Below are 16,762 nucleotides of genomic sequence, written 5' to 3' on the forward strand. Positions count from 1 at the left end.
TGCAAACTGTGCTTATACTTTATTAAAAAATAAACAGGCAGTAGTTAAAGGTTCCAATCAATAAAATAGCAAACTTTTAAATTACAATAACTTACAAAGAAAGGAAGATCGGTCACCCTCGTGTAGGAAATGGCACAGCGGTTAGACAGACCATAGGAAGGCATGAGATTACATTGCCTAGTTTTCATGTGTAGCTGGGATTTAAAAAAATAAAGAATCATTGAAATGTTCTGAAGTCAGAGGAGGAAGGAGAGCCCTTCTGTTGGGGTTAAGCCATTGCGCAGCCGGAGCAGCGATCAGGGACTACAGCTGCCACCAGAACAGCTTCAGGGCTTGATCGGAGCTGAGAAATGATGGTAGGGCAATCCACCTCTAGACTCAGTAATAAAAGATGGGTGTGCAAATTATTTTTGTTATGTTTGTGTATATCCAGAAAAACAGCATTTATGTTAACAACATTCTCTACTCACATGCACGTTGTGAACCTCCTGCGGTTATAAAGCAACATCAGGAAAACAAGGCGTGAAAGATGCATTGTCCTGTCAGCAAAACTCACTGAATTGAGAGGATTACTGTTAATTTCCCGAGCACACTTTGCTTTTTAAACTAAGTTACCAGCTGCACTGCTACAGTTCCCTAGCACAATACCAACCAAGAAATGTGTAGACGTTTTTCTGAGCAACTTCCTCTACCTCTATGACCCATTATCTTACATCTTGAATGTAGTACTTGTTCGGAACTTCCCTGGATGTGACTTCGCTCTGTAAGAGCTGCAGATAGAACGCAAGGGGGATGCTCAGGAGTCAATCCTTCCATAGGAAGAAAACACTGTGGGAAGAAAGGAAGAGAAGTCAACACCAATGCCGAGCAGCGTTTAGGTCCTTCATGTAAAAGGAGGTTTGGATAGTTTAAGATTAGTGGCTCTCTAGGTCCCTTTATTCTGTCTCTTAGTTATTATAAGGCAGTTATACAGCATGATGAAGAAGAAAAATCACATGTATCTTGTACAGAGGAGACTGTTCCACACAGGTCTGTTTTTCTGGGTAGCAGCAATTCTTGCATAGGTTGGAAGCAGCTTTGACTAATGTGGGCTTTCTTCAGGGAGAGATCCCTTGTGTTCCACCCAAGCTTCTGAGCTTTGGCAGACCAGTAAAGTCTGAGGCTGCCGTAGTGCTTGATGTCATTAGGGATCTGCCTTTTAGTGTGACTAGCCCCATTTCCCTGGCTCGACAAGCTCTCTGCTTAATTGTGACTGTGATACAATAGGCTACAACCTTCACAGTTAACCTTTTTAAGTACTTACTTCTTTCTCTCAGCCCTTGCCCAAAGCTGCGGTAGACATGAATCAGTGCCCAAAACAAAACAGATTTTATTGCAACAGAAATGCAAGAGCCGGTAATGAAAGCAGCTTCCAGAGTGTAAGAATTCCCTTTGCCCCACTCCCTTATCACCTGCAGGAAAATGAAGACATACAACAATCAACACCTACTGCCACGAAACGCTGAAGCCATAAAATGCAATCAACCACTAAATTTCTGAAAGAAGGCACTAGATAGTAACTGGGGGGAAAAACCCTGGTCTTTTGAACCGTCTTACTTTCCTGATTACGTCATTCCCTGGCTGCACACTGACTCTAGCTAAATGCATTACACCTTCTGATCTCTGCATTGTTAAAGTCATATGAAAAGAGTATTGTGCCCAGACTGAAAAAAAACAACTAAGCTGAAGATAAGGAAACCAGACCTCATCTTACCTCTCAGTTGCTTTCTGCTGTAAAATACAGAATGAAGTTCTGTTCCCTGGCTGTCATTGTACTGTTATTGTCACGCACGGTCCCATGAAGCTAGCCTGATTACTGTGCTTATGGCATCAGTAATGGCCTAACCTGTGCTTTTTTGAGGGGTTTGACACACAGAAAATGGCAACTTTTAATTAAAAGCAACAATATATCCCGCAGCTATCTACTGGATTGAAAAAGGATTGCTGCTCCCATGAACAAAGTACGCTCAGGCATGTTAATACTAAGATGAGAGGCCTCTGCAAAAGTCCAGTACTGAAGGAAAGACGCTAAGATCTAGCCGTTCTCTTTTCCCCCGTCCCGCGGGTCAGAGTCCCTGCCCCAGCAGGAGTAGTGATTATCAGGATGAGATTCAAAAAAGCACAGTTCTGACTATGATTTGTTAACAAACCTACCGGTGTGTATCCCAAATCAAGGCAGGTTATGGATGTCCTGGCCAATTTCGGTGCAGTTATTTGTTCGTCTATTAAGTTCTATCAGTTTTCCTGTTTACACTGCAGAGGGTTGATAAGCAGCTGCTATGTAGGCTCAATCTGAGGGTTTTCCGAGCTGAAGTAATTACTGGTAAATGCAGTTTACTTTTCTTTTTCTTTCAGGTAGTCAGAGAAAAAATGCTAAAAAGAACTGGTTTGGAGAAGTCACTATATTGCGGATCTCTCTAGCCCAGAGGAGCATACCGGTGCCCTCATTTGCTGGTCACTGTCGCGTGTTTATTGTTACTGTGCACAAATGGAAGGAGACCCGGCCATTTTCAAGTTGTTGTGTTACTCTTATGTCAGAAGCCCCCACCTGTACTTTTCCTCCTAATTGCAATACAAGTATAGCCACCAGAAACAGCGTGTGGTCCTTCTGTGCTTTGCCAGATCAAACAGGCTTGTGAATAATTGGAAGAGCCTGATTTGAGGGCATACTTTAATAAATGGAACGCCAAGACTCGGATGACTGCAGCCAGCGGACTTTTATCAGTATCTGGAGACTATTTATGTGAAGTATGAGAAACACCGGCTGCTATCAGCATTCGAGCCCTTCCCATGATGAACAATCTGCTTTGCCATTGCCCTTCTTCCTTACCTCCTTTCCCACATGTGTTGTGGGAGGTGCTGGTGCCCCAGTGATAAGTGCTTTTATCACTGTTATAGTGCCAAAAACAAGCCTAACACCGGAGTTTGTTGGGCTGGCACTGCCTCTTGTTTTGGCTACATCAGGATCGACAGCTGGGGCAGCTGCCTAAGAAATTCTTTAAAATATAATTACTTGAGGCCCTGCAGATGGTTAAATGCTCTGGCAGCACTTGAGACTTCTTGTGAAGGAGGGGAGGCATTTTTGAGGAGCTGTATACCTTGTACTGGGAGATTTTGTTGCATTTTTCCCTAATCATTCTGGACACTTTGCCATTTGCAGAGACTTCCAGGGCTAACTAAGGAGTTCAAGACCAATTTGACATGGTTCCTTTCTTGAAAAGTTGATCTCGAACAGGTAGGAAATGCCTGCTGCTCTCATTGATTCTAATGAGAGCTGCCACAAAGGGGTACGTGCAGGAATGAGGCACCATGTTTTGGGCCCAAGGGATGAAGAGGAAGCCTCCAGCCTTGCTCCCCAGTATTTAACAAGTAAGTTTGATGAGTTACCGTGTAAAGCAGGTAGATGAGATAAACTACTTCCGGTACATTCTGACTCAGGAAAATCCACACTAGAGGTTTCAGTTCTTTTAAAATCTGTAAAATAAGATGAGATATATACAGCTTTATAACTCGTTGCTACGTGCTCTGTAGAGGCTATATATAGTTGATTTTTCAATAGCATTTCAAGGTTTGGTCTAGCTGAGTTCTCAGTTGTATCTTTGCTCTCCACTTGCCTTCTTTACCTGTGTATTTTTTGCAGGAAATAGAGTCTCTGTTTTCCACTGAGCTGGGCCAGGAGTGACGTTGGTGAAATCAGAACTGGTTGTTTCATGGGCACATCCCGAGAGCTGTTTGTGATTTGAGCCATCTGAGCACCCTCTTGAGCTCTGCCTTCTAATGCTTGCAGTACAACTCCCAGCTAGCTTCAAGGGAGAAGCAGCTGACTCTTCTGAGTTGTATCTAAGCTGAGGTACTTTTTCTTTGGGCCTCAGATTTTTCTCAAACAAATGTTTTCATAGTTAACAGACTGAACGCGCTCTGTGACTTTTTTCTCCACCTTTGTTTCTACTACAGCGAAGTAAAGTCACTGTGAACTAAATTGTGGGAGAAGCAAGAGGATTTAACTGTGAGAAAAACTTTGTTTCACAATTAACCTTGGGACTTGGGAAAGAAGAAATGATGGACTGCTTTCCAGCAGGTAGCAGCTTTCAGCAGTCCTGAACTGGAAGGGCAGGTCTGAGCGAATGAAAGAAAAACAGCTGAGTCACTGGGACTGAAAGCAATGACTGCGCCAATGCTATGATAAGATTTGATGCATCTGATCAACCACAAATTCCCCCGCAAAATCAATGCTGATCCTTTTGCAGTGGTCAATACATGAACCTCTACAAAAGCATTATGGGAATTGTCCCTCCCCTAAGGGACTTTGTCTGTTCTCTGCCACTGCCACTATTGTCTCCGTTTTCTGAAGTACCACACAGTGCTCCTCTTAGGATAAGCTCAAAAGGGAACAGAAAGCAAAGGCTGAGAAATGAGAGCAGAGGGAAAGAGAGAATTAGTAATTAATGGGAGAAAAGAGAGAAAATAATGGAGACAGGAAAAATAAATCCACTAACGTAAATGGGAGAGCATGTATATAAATAGAAGAAAAATAATGAATAATCTCCTTGTGAAATGGCATGTGCATCAACCCAGAAATAAGGGAGCGTGAGGTTTAGCTGTGCTTTCAGGTACTGCAGTTAACACAAAGGATGGTGTCCGAGGCGTTTCCAAGCTTTCCCTTCTGTAATGCTTGTACTTTCTGGTGGATTATGTATGTCTCCATACCTTTCTTACATAACAACCACAGAGCAGAGAGCACCAAACAAGACAAGGATACACATTTCTCTGCTGCTGCATCATCTGCAAGAAGGTGATTGTGAAAAACTTGTCTGAACAGGGTGAGGAACAGGAGTTCCTATTGTCACCCCTCCGTCAAACTGTCTACATGCTCTAGCCTAAGACAGAATCATTTTTACCTTGGATGCAACACTACCAGACTCTCATGAAGTGTATCCACCTTTCCTAAATTGCTGTTGTCCTACAGTGCTGCCACTTACTGAAATACAGCAGTAATTATTTTTTTTCATTAATTTCACATTTCCTATTTCTCTACTTAAACAAGAAGCCGTTAACTTCTTCCAGTAGAGATGTCAGTAATGTATTAGGATAAAAAGTGGCTTTCAAGTAGTTCTGAAGTAGAGAGTTTTATGCGAAGGGCAAGAATATGTATTTATCCCTAGGACATTTACTATTACTGGTTGAACTATTAAGAAATACATTTGCTATTAATGAAAGCATAAGGAATATCTTGTATGTCAAGACATGAGACGATCTAACTGCAGCGCCTCTTTCTTTCCTTAAAAGAAACAGTGCCTCTTTTAACGCCTAAAGGCAAACCAAGGAGAAGCAAAGAACTCAGAATCTGTGAAGGGCAACTGGTCAGATCAACTTTGTTTATGATGGTTGGGGAAAAGTAGCTGAAATGTTTACACTTTTAATCTTGGCAGGAAAACAGACAGGTTCTGATTACTCCCTTCTTTGCACACTTGATACAATTTAACTGAAAGCAAAGATCCAGTGCCTCACAAAGGTATACAAGCTGCTCCTAGGAGGAAACCAAACTATTTCATATGCCTATCTGCATTCCTACCTGTCACGCTCACAGTTAGTCCCCTCTCCATTTTTTCCTGATGGATAGCTGTTAGTGGCCACATCCAGGAGAAAGGTAATTCTGTGCAACTATTCACCTAAAGTTTAAGTATTTTAAAAGCACAGTGCTTGATGCTAGCTCCATTTTTAGCAAGGAAGGCAGTCAAAACACTTGGAGAGCTGTATTTTGGCTGTCAGGAATTTATCTGAATGGCTAAAGCAAACACCCAAGGAGTCTAAAACAACAACAAACCCCAAACCCTCTAAACTCCTTCCTGGTAATAAAAGACTCACGTATCTGATGTACTTTGGCCCTGATTCTGCAATCATTCTTGGAACAGAGCTCTCCAGATTTCAGAGGAAGTTCAGCCTGACTGACATAAAAAACTACATTTCAAGTTCACAAATCCTTATCTTAACCTGAAAACTGCCACTCACCTTTAAAGAAATTGCCCCAATAAAGGATATTATGCCTAGACAGTCCCACTGTATCCGTACGTCCATCTTCATAATAATTTGGAGGACTGTTGCCAGTTTCACCTAACCTTGTCAAAGAGGTAGAAATAGTGAAGATATTGTGGTCCTATAGGTTTCATAAAGTAGGTGATCAAGGACTGAGAATAAAACAATGATGTCCCTCAGAAAGGACTAATGATGGTGTGATGTTGTTTCATCCTGTTGGTGCTGTCGTCTTCTGCTGGGATCCATTCTGACTCCCTTCCACTTAGCAGTATTACATGGAATGGGAAGGCTGTGACTTCCCAGCCTGTGATAATTGCTCAGGCTGAGAACTTGTAGCCTCAGAAGTTGACTATCCTTACTAGTGTTGCTGTTACTGAATACTTACTGCGATGATGCTAATGGTTGCCTTCAGGCAGGCCCAAAGAACCCCTGCTGCAGAGATGAGGTTATGTAGAAGGGTGATCTCATGCAGGCTTATCAGCAGAATACACAAGCAGAGCTGAAAGAGAAGAGGCAAAGATTTGGTAAAATTATTAAGTTTGAGACCATACAGCCCACCAAAATACATTTGACACAAACTCCCAGCAACAGCAGGTTGGGCACAGGTCTAAAGGCTAAAATTTTTCCTCAGTAACTGACAGACAGCATGAAATGGGACACAAGGACAGATGTACTTTCCTGTATGCCATGTTAGCAACAACAAAGAACAGGGAAGGCAATAAGATGTGCTCCAGATAAAGCATAAGGTAATACAGGGTAATACAGTAGTAAAGTAAGAATGAAAGGTACTGTACAGAAGTACAAACTCTTTCTGAACAGACCGTGGGTTCACTTCACTTCTCTGTAACTGCAGGTTGCTGTCTCACCCTGATTGCCCTGCTAGGTCAGGCTCCCCTCTCCCATACCAGTATCATTTTCTCAGAGGTAGGAGACAGCTATGATGGCTGGAAGGCAAGAGACTGTAGTCTGAGATGTTGTGCCGTAATAACCTTTCTTATTTTAGGAGGCCATGTTGGGCTGGAGTTTCAGTTCTCCTTTTGGGCAGGACAATGATAAAATATATGTTGATTAATTTTTATGGATTTTAACTAAGCTTCCCTATAGCAAACACCTGAAGAGATGACCATAATTAAGCTAATTTTATCTAAAAGGTAAGACAGAGGCAGGATTGCTCTAGGAAGTTAACAGTTCAGCTCAGCTAGTCTAAGATATTCTCAATAGGAGGGAAAAAAGGGAACTCAGGGGGAGAGTTCCATACCTGTGCCTGAAGATCAAAGGTCAACATGGAAAAACAGAGGTTCAGCATGAAGTATTGTGACTGTAGGCTTTCTAGAGCACCACCCACTCGAAAGGCCATCATGCTTTGACTCTGAATGAGGATGATGGCACAGATGACATCAAAGGAGCCAACCAAGAGGATCAGAACGAAGCGAGCCTAATGGGAAAGAGAAATAAGGATGTGACTGGCCATGATAAAACAGGGACAGTTCTTAAACCTTCTAACTAGAGATAAAAGAATAAAGGAGTAAGGAGAACCATGCTGCCTATTAAAAGCATTTAAATAGACAACAATTAAAGGTGAGTTTGCCATACTGTTAAGTGGCAAAGATCAGGCCATGATTTTTGCCATTTGTTGCCACCACTTGGTAATAACTGTAAACTCACATTGGCTATTTTGGTTTACATTACCCTCAGTGTAGTAGTTTTACAACTGCTAAGAGAAACGTAACCTTTGTGCTCCCTGTAGTACCGTGATGACTTTTAGCAAGGTTTTGTTTGAGGTTTTACCATACAGTTTGAAGAAACAGCTTTCGTTGACAGAGACTGGCTCTAAGTTTCCTGTATGGCATAAATCAATGGGTAAGAATCTTCCCATTGATTTCAATGGGGACAGTAGGTTATTCGGAATGATCTTATTACATTTCAGAAAACCTTGGTTTTGTCTGCGTTGTATCCACAATTTTGCTGGCATTCACATTAAATGTCTGCTGCTTTAAAGATGGCTGAAGTGGCAAAACGTCCTTCATAATTGCATTGATATGAGAATATTTATACTAGTATGCCTTATTCTGGCTCAGAAATTTTGCTCAGGAAGCAGGAGTTACAGTAATCCAAGTTACTAATATAGTTGTAAAAAAAAAGTCCTTAATAGTACATGTTCTACACCAGGCTTTACTTTGAAGTTCTTGTTAAATATAAAAACTGATGACTGAGATGCATAAAGCAATTTACATCTCTTTGGTACCTACTTCTTATTGACCCTAACAATCCAGTTTGCTGTAGATAAGTATGTACAATTGATATGCAAATTGAATAGGCACATTCTGCTTTGCTCCATCCTCCTAGCTTGGTTGTCATCTCTTCTATTGAAGAATAATTTTTGGATGACTTCACAGGAAGAAACCTCCTTCTCACATTTGTGATAAATATGGAACCATAAAAGGGAAGGACTTCTGAGAAGTATGGCAAGCGGAAGTTTAACTTTATGAAATAAAAACAAGATAATAAGGAATGGCAGTACTTCCCCTAGCACACTGTATCTTTTTGTTTCCTTGCAGCGGGTTACAATAACTCTTTTAAAAACACACTGCTGCATTTATGGAGCAGTGAGGCTAATGGCTATGTCCTTGCGTATAGCCTTGAGACTCCAGTTCTGTTCATAGGTTAGATTTACGTGACTTTACTCCAATTGTTTTACAGACAGAAACCTGAAGCAGAGTAGGTGAAGTGAAGGATATCTCTGCAGTAATCCTGTGTGAGCAAAACTCTGATATTTATGTTACTTTCAGATACCGTCATAAAGAAACCCATAAAATAGCTCAGAGAAACAGATTTGCAATTGTGGAGGTGCACATTTTGTTATTGAATGGTAGGAATAATTCATCGTGATTTTTCTCTGTTATCAGTGCCCTTATCACAGATGTCTTGCCTTTCTAAGATTTCTAAATCCAAGGTGTGGAGAAAATCAAAGTTAATTAAAGCCAAGAGACTAACCAGGAGTTTCGGCTTTTGTTCAGCAGAGAGAACTGTGAAGTTGACAATGGAACGAAACATCACTAGCAAGATGGAAAGAACAAAGACAATGAGCTCCTGGCGATTCTCCTGCAGGATCCCTCTAGTCACATAGTATACACAGAACACTGGAAGGAGAAGGAAAGGTCAGTTACCAGGTGAACACAGATTGCACATGGTGCAATTTTTCAACATGCTTGATCCAGATGACAAAACTGAAGTATCAAGACAGTGTAACTTAGGCTCTTCAGTCAAGAGCATATCTTTACCCTTACCAAGGAGCCTGAATCAGATACTTAAAATGAGATATCTCCTCTGTGTTTAGCATGCAAGAAATGAAATAATTCCTTCAATTTTTAAATTACTTGTGAAGTAACACTTTGAAAATGGTAAGATATTAGCTATCCAAATTAACTGGCAGCTGTGGTATGTTATTCTATTAATACTATATTGAACACTATGTGGAATAGTATATTTGAGTAAAATGAAGCAACACCATTTTTATTAAAGAACTAAAATTACATAATCTTTCCAGTGAGAGTAATGCAAGTGACTATCAAGGAATTTACTACTCATACACATACCTCTGAGTATTGTTTGTGTGGCTGTGCCCACCACGAATAGCTTTTGTATTGCATTGACTTAGACAGACTGTATTCCTAAGAGTTTATTTTTTTGTGGAAATTTTGAAACACCCCACCCTGCAAACTATAGCCCAGAAAAGAACTTTTTCAGGAAAGTTCTGATTTATGTTTTTATAAAATACATCAAAACCCACCACTCTTAACACCACAGCTAGCTGTCACTGTTGAACTCTCCACTGTTTTGACAAGGCCTAAATAAGGAAAAGGCTTCCCTTTCATAAAACCGGGAATCTGTGCTTTGTTCTTATATCGGATGCTCCTGCAAGCACTAATTAATTCTTACCATAGACAAAGTAACAATAGATTTCTTTTTCCAGAGGGCTACTTCCTGGATTCCACGCATCAAATAATCTAGTTTTGCTAGGTTGGGACATGGGAACAAAGTGTCATAGGAGTTTTCAAAGTAACATGATAACTTCAGTTTCTCTAAACAAACCTTCTAGAGAATGAACTTCCTTCTTCACTTTTATTAACAGTGATTGAGAAAACTGTAAATGATAGGCAAAGTACAAAGTGAATCGTGAGATTTTTTTTGCAGCCTTATGACCTCAGGAGGACCTGAAAGTTTTAAGACAGTATTTCCTTGTTTTGCAAATTCAGCTGCTAAATCAGAAGAAGTCTGTACAAATCATTTGAAAACAAACTTTCTTCTGAACATTAAGATTTTTGCAGAGATAGCATAGACACATTCCTGAAATAAAGGACATCCCCTGACATTTTTCAACAAATTAAATCCCAAACCCTCTTTAAAGTAAATATCTCTAGTGGTAAATCCAAGAGGTTGTTATAGCTGGGACATCTATTTTTCTTTAAAGAACTGTTATCAGTTCTGTCAGTCTTTGTTTACCCTACAGAAAACATGTGGTTTTGGCATGTTTATGGAGGTTAGTTACACATCTTAAAATCTCAAGGTAAGCCAATCATGATTTTCACTCCTTGAATGATGCTGTCTGACTAATATGTTGAAACAACAACTTTTGTTCACATTAAAACGTCGAACTCTGAAGCAATGTGTTAAAAGTGCACTATTTTTCCTGATTTAAACCAGAGGTTTGTGAGAGGTGTGCACTTCTTCCTCTGTGTGTTGCAGCATCAAACACTAACTAGTATCATCAGAAGGTAGGAGGGGGAAAATAGATTAGCAAGCATGCTTTCAACTTCCCCATTTATAACATCATGTGATTCATTTCATTTATTATGAAGGTTCTTAATTCTTCTCTGAAGCACAAAACAGTGGTTGCTAACAAAAACGGTGTGACAGTTTGGAGGCACCAATGGTCTGTTCTATTATTGCAATTTTTGTTGGTATGCTGAGTCCTGTGTGAAAAGCTGCTAATCAAACCAGAGTTTTGGAATAAAAGTATTGTTTGTATGTGTCTAATTATAGAATCTGGAACAAATCTATTGTCCTTGTTCCCTCTGGGTGAAAGCATGAAAGCTGGAAAGCCATGACTGCTCATGATTAGCGTGTCCTTCGTGTACACAAGGTGTTACACCCACAGACAGTCCATTCTTTTCTACACTGTTTTGGCCAGCAAGCCAACAGCCAAAACCTGCTAAAGCCACTGAAGTGGACTTCCTAAAATACTTATAGTTGTATTTATTTTCATGTTAAGTTTCATTTCTGTTTAATACAAATGGACCCAGGAATATGAACATAAGTTTCTATTGAAGTTCTAATTCGAAATATCCAAGGAAGTTTGGGGTTTGCTTCCAGTAGGACAAAAATTATTAGACAAAATAAGAGAGCTTTAAAAAAAATGAGGTCCTTACTTTATTTTATTAAAATACTTCCCATGAAGGAACATCCTTGCAGGAACTTAACAGAGGGAGATGACAACATTTTCTTGTTTCAGATCAAACTGTGTATGTTCTATGACAAGCTGTGGCGTGAACACCTCTGAATTCCTCAGCATATTACAGTACAGGCATTAAAATGGGAAATGGTAAGCATTCTGGCATAGCTGAACATTCAGTATATCTGATGTAAAGTGACAGCTATCTGAAAGCAAAATCATTGCCACATCTGCCTAAGGAAACACCAGTAAGAAAGCCAATTATAGCAAAACTTCCTAAAATCTGAACATTTTTTCAGATAATTAATAATGTCTATTATTAATTCTTTCCCTAAAATACTACTGGAAAAAGCAACAATGGCAAAAGCCTCTAGCTTGTTAGTGCTGAACTAGCAGAAGATTCTACGTAACATATCAGGCCAAATGGAGCAAAATAAGAAACTTCAGTTGCTGCTTAATTACTACTTTGGGAAAGAAACATTTGTTTTAAAATACGAATGGTATGTTTCTTACCAACTCCAACTAACTGAATAAGAGAAATGGTGAAATCTTCCTCTGTTTGTTGAACAAGTGTCTCTATGGTTAGCCCTATGACACTTAGCAGAGACAGAATAGTGACACAGAAGTAGATCTTCACAGGAAACGATAACTCTGAACAAGGTTTTATCTGTAAAGAAAGAAAATTTTTAAACACATAATGCAGTATAAACTAATTGCTGTTCCTAAGAAATGCATTAAAGCAACCTGACTAAGTGACACAATTGCAGGGTTTTCCTTGGGACAAGGAAGAGAAACTCTCTACAACTGAATTGAAACTCCAAAGCTGCTGAGAAAGGGAGAACTCAGCCTACATTTTTCTAGTTTATATCCATATGTTGCCTGCTTTTTTCAGTGCCTCACAAGGGTCACAGTATTTTAAGTTCATCTCCTGAAATTGAGATTGCCAATGCCCATCAAAAACATTGCAATGTAGTCAGCAAGTAACTTTTTCCCAGTACCCTGTACCCTGGGCTGCATCACCAGCAGCATGGCCAGCAGGGCGAGGGAGGGGATTCTCCTCCTCTATCTAGTCCACTCTGGGGAGACCCCCCTACAGTCCTGCCTCCAGCTCTGGGGCCACCAACATCAGAAGGACACAGATCTGTTGAAGAAGGTCCAGAGGAGGCCACAGAGATGGTCCAAGGGACAGAGCCCCTCTGCTGTGAGGACAGGCTGAGAGAGTTAGGGGTGTTCAGCCTGGAGAAGAGAAGGTTCCAGGGAGACCTTAGAGCCCCTTCCAGTCCCTAAAGGGGCTCCAGAAAAGCTGGGGATGGACTCTGGAGCAGGGAGTGGAGCAATAGGACGAGGGGGAACAGGTTTAAACTGAAAGAGGGGAGATTTAGGTTAGATATGAGGAAGAAATTCTTTGCTGTGAAGGTGGTGAGACCCTGGCCCAGGTTGCCCAGAGAAGGCGTTCAAGGCCAGGTTGGACGGGGCTTTGAGCAACCTGGTCTAGCGGGAGGTGTCCCTACCCATGGCAGGGGATTGGAACTAGATGATCTTTAAGGTGCCTTCCCAATCTAACCATTCTATGATTCTATGATTTTTAACTTTAGAAAATTGTACAAAACGGTTCACAGTTCCAAGAAACGTGCAAAGGATGCAAGAGATGTTTTTTCCATTCATCCCAGGCAGTCTAAATAGTGGAAACAGATAAATTGCACCACGCCAGCAAAAATCACTTCATTTTCCTGTGATCTTGGCCGTGAGGGAAAAAAAGCCTCATCACATGGAACTGGGGAGTCACCTGGAGGCAGGGCTGAGCCATGACACTGTTGTTACCACACACCTTTGGACTGCTGTGCATTTAATGCTTATTAGTAATTGTGGGCGGCGCTGGGTGTACTCACGGGGCCGCAGGGCGTGGGGATGAGCTGCCGGTGCCGGGGGGTGAGGTTCGGCAGCGGGGAGGCCGCGGCGCCGCTGGAGGGGGAGAGAAGGAGGGAGCCATTACCGACACCGCCTCAGGCTTCCCGCCCTCCCGCGTGGGCCGTACCAACCAGCGCCGGGTGGGGGGGCGGACCAGACCACTCCCCGGCCCACGCCCCGCAGGGTAACGAGGTGGGGGAGACACCCCCCTCAGCGCTTGGTTCCGCCCGCCTGGGGAGAGCCACCCCCGTTCGGCGCTTGGTTCCGCCCGTACGGGGCGGGGGTGGCTCTCCCTCCCTCAGCAATGGCGCGAAGCCGCTACCTGTCGTCGTCGCCCTCCATGGCCGCTTCGGCGCCGTCCCCCTCCGGTAACGCTATCTACATGGCTGCAAAAGGCCGTGTACGGCTTCCGGGAAGTGCTTCCGGGACGTCACTTCCCCGTCCCGGGCGGGAAGAGCCGCCGGAGGGCGGTGGGAGGGAGGGAACGCTACGGCCCCGCCGCCCCCTTCCCCTCAGGAGGGAAGATGTCCGCGCTGCCTCCCGCTGCGCCTTGATGGTTCTGACAGAAAAGGCCTTGAGCCGGAGAGACGGGTCAAAAAGGAGGCAGTTCGGCACCGTTCCCCTCAAGGTCTCCGGTTTCGGTGGGGAAGGCAGCGCTCCGGCGGTGGTCGGGATGCTCGGTCAGCTCCGAGGCGCGGAAATACCGGGTTTGCCTGCCTGGGAGCTGGTCCTGAACGAGAGGAGGGCAGATCTTACCATTGGGTGACTGAAAATACAGCTGAAATGCAAGAAAGTACTAAGCTATTTCAGTTTTTCAGCGTCTTCTTTGTACGGGAGATGGTTTTTGTGATTGTATTTGCGGTCTGTGTTTATAAACATCTCTTCACTCATCATTAAGTGAAGCAGCGTTAAGACTTACAGTTTACTTGGGATGCTGAATTTTGCACGTTTGTTGGCGTTGGAAGCAATGTTTGGGTGACATGTGTTGCACAATAGTGGATTAAGAGATACACGCCCCAAGCCACTACTTTTTCACTATCAGATTAGCCTTAGTTTCTCTAACACTTGGAACATTTTTGAGCTTTTACTCTTATGTGCAAGGTGTAAAGCTGGCTTGATATGTAGAGTTGTGTCCTGGTTTCAGCTGGGATAATATTGATTTTCTTTCTAGTGACTGCTGTGTTTCAGATGTGGGATGAAAGGAATGTCAATAATGCATGTTGGTTTAGTTCTTGCCAGGTGATGTTTATATTTTTCAAGGACTTTTTTCAGCTTCCTGTAGAAGCCGAGAAGGAGCCTAGACAGAAGGATGGAATGGCCAGTGGAATATTCCATACCATAGATGTCATGCTCAGTATAAAAATGGGGTTAGCTAGGGGGGGTACTTGCCATTGCTGCTCAGGACAGTGCCAATTCACCAATTTACCGGGTGGTGAGAGTGACTTGTCTTGTATATTCTTTTACCATTATTATTATTACTATTTTCCTCTTCTGATATTGTTCTATTAAACTGTTTTTATCAACTCGTTTCCCCTCCTTTTCTCCCTCTTCGCCCCACCCTTCTGGGGGGAAGGGGGAGAACTGCGCAAGTGGCTGCCTGGTCCTGCCTGCCAGCTGGGGTTAAATCACAAGTTCTTTGTGGATATTGTCAAAAGAAAGTATCTGTACTTTACAGGTACTGTCTTTACGGGTTACATATACGGGTAACTAACAAGTGGTCAGAAAAACCGTAGCAATGGCTTTTTGTCTTCACTGTTAGAGGAATGGGCCCAGATTGCCCAGAGCAGCTGTGGCTGTCCCATCCCTGGAGGTGTTCAAGGCCAGGTTGGACGGGGCTTTGGGCAACCTGGTCTAGTGGGAGGTGTCCCTGCCCAGGGCAGGTGAGCTGGAACTATATGATCTTTAAGGTCCCTTCCAACCCAAACCACTCTGTGATTCTATGATGGTCATTCCAAAATCCAGAGCACTTCTAGTCTCAGACAAATGAATGCAATAAGAAACTGTTGGTGTCATACATGTAGTGGTGATTGCCAGAATCTGCTTAGCTGTTTAAGAAATAATTAGAGCTTCTGACCAAAAGGTTATCAGTTTTGAGGTGAGCTGCATCACAGAAGAATTTTAATATAAAACTTGTTGGAATACCTGATAGATGCTTGCCAGTGAATATATTTCAATCATAAAAAATATTTATTATGCTTTGTCGAAGAATCATGAAGGACGCTGTGCATAACCAGGGTTGCAAGAGATAGTTAAAAGCCCCAGAATCTGTAGTGCTGGAAATGCTGTACTTTATTTGCAAGATAAATCATGTCTTCGTATACTATATGTAATTTTTAAAAGACACTATATTTCCTCTTTCACATGACTTCATTGTCTCTTGTTGCTGTGTGTGTTATCTTTAAATAATTTTATTCTTTCTAATGAAAGATTCTGTATTGAACTCTGGCTGTATTGTTGGCTTTTTTATTTTTGACAATTTCTTAAAAAACAGGGTTAAAATGGCAGTTTCTCATGAAGTGAAAGTTTAAGTTAATACTGTTATTTGACATGTGTCAGTGTCAAGTTGACGTGATTTTTGACATGTCAGTGATAACCTCATCGACACAACTGAATATCTGAGTTGGTTTTGTCTCTTGCCTTTTTGTTTATTTTATCAGATATGCCTGTGGAAGAACTCTTAATTTTCTCACTTTATGCTTACTTTTAAAGCAGACGACTAGGTGGTGTTAGCGTTGGGTGAAGACAGCTCTGCTGGCTGCCCTTATCTAATCTGTAACTCTGTTGCAGAAATCCTCAGTGAAGGCTAGGTGAAGGGAATGTGTCAGGTCCTTGTTACAGCATTGCTCAGTGCTTGCAGCTGGATTTTCACCAGCTGCTGCACCCCTCACATCTCTGCTTTTTTGGAGGAAGGTGGATCTGACGCAGACCTCCCCTTCACCGGAGAAGGAAAGCTGATTTTGCTGACATTTAAAATGTGTTAGAAAATTGTACTGCTGTAAAACTTTACGTGAGGTCAGTTTCTTGTTTCTCTCTTTTATTCACTTGACTTCAGTGTGGAATGTTATAGTTTCTTTGGAAAACATTTTTTATGGAAGAACTAATGCAAAAATGCAGTGTGTGTGTCCCTGTTAACTTGTGTTGCTTCTGCATTTGATGTTTTGCAAACTTGGTGTTTCTTTTCTTCTGAGACCTGTAGAAAACAATCCATGTAGACATACTGCTTTTATAGTGATGAGGTTAAACTGTAGCAGTGTGAATTAAGTGTAGGTGATGTGTTTGGATTAAGAGTAGATGATGTGTACTAGTCCTGGTGTGGATTAAGAGTGACCC

General features: G+C 42.0%; 2 protein-coding genes across 14 annotated transcripts in view; one reads left to right on the forward strand and one right to left on the reverse strand.

Annotated features, from left to right (window-relative positions):
- On the reverse strand, positions 1–13,861 carry LOC128918407 (uncharacterized). 3 transcript variants are annotated; one of them, XM_054222591.1, is made up of 9 exons: positions 13,755–13,859; positions 13,414–13,486; positions 12,038–12,191; positions 9,067–9,212; positions 7,331–7,507; positions 6,458–6,571; positions 3,427–3,513; positions 1,304–1,451; positions 657–828 (listed from the first exon to the last, which is right to left on the reverse strand). In XM_054222591.1, the coding sequence occupies exons 1-9, from the start codon at positions 13,772–13,774 to the stop codon at positions 797–799; spliced, it is 951 nt and encodes a 316-aa protein (XP_054078566.1). In that variant the 5' UTR covers positions 13,775–13,859; the 3' UTR covers positions 657–796. The 3 variants fall into 3 exon arrangements, with proteins under 3 accessions (XP_054078564.1, XP_054078567.1, XP_054078566.1); XM_054222589.1 differs by lacking the exon at positions 1,304–1,451 and having other exon boundaries at positions 1–828; positions 13,755–13,861; XM_054222592.1 differs by lacking the exons at positions 1,304–1,451; positions 13,755–13,859 and having other exon boundaries at positions 1–828; positions 13,353–13,486.
- SLC35E2B (solute carrier family 35 member E2B) overlaps positions 11,657–16,762 on the forward strand; it is a 17,855-nt gene continuing 12,749 nt past the window's right edge. For 3 of the 11 annotated variants that reach the window (XM_054222572.1, XM_054222567.1, XM_054222574.1), the window contains exon 1: positions 13,873–14,225. The gene's annotated coding sequence lies outside the window, so the exon portion shown is untranslated. Of the gene's footprint in view, positions 11,675–13,602; positions 13,625–13,658; positions 13,801–13,872; positions 16,445–16,762 lie in introns of those variants that run through there. The other 8 variants (XM_054222571.1, XM_054222573.1, XM_054222566.1 and 5 more) reach the window with 6 other exon arrangements.

The sequence above is a fragment of the Rissa tridactyla genome, chromosome 16, assembly GCF_028500815.1.
Source record: "Rissa tridactyla isolate bRisTri1 chromosome 16, bRisTri1.patW.cur.20221130, whole genome shotgun sequence".
NCBI lineage: Eukaryota > Metazoa > Chordata > Aves > Charadriiformes > Laridae > Rissa > Rissa tridactyla.

What these genes read in the sequence shown, in the direction of transcription:
- LOC128918407 (XM_054222589.1), bottom strand. Translation starts at nt 13,774, where the DNA reads ATGGAGGGCGACGACGACAG. An exon ending in AACAAAAGCCGAAACTCCTG is followed by an intron (nt 7,508 to 9,066) that starts GTTAGTCTCTTG and finishes CTTTCCCATTAG; the next exon opens with GCTCGCTTCGTTCTGATCCT. An exon ending in CCTTTGATCTTCAGGCACAG is followed by an intron (nt 6,572 to 7,330) that starts GTATGGAACTCT and finishes CTTCTCTTTCAG; the next exon opens with CTCTGCTTGTGTATTCTGCT.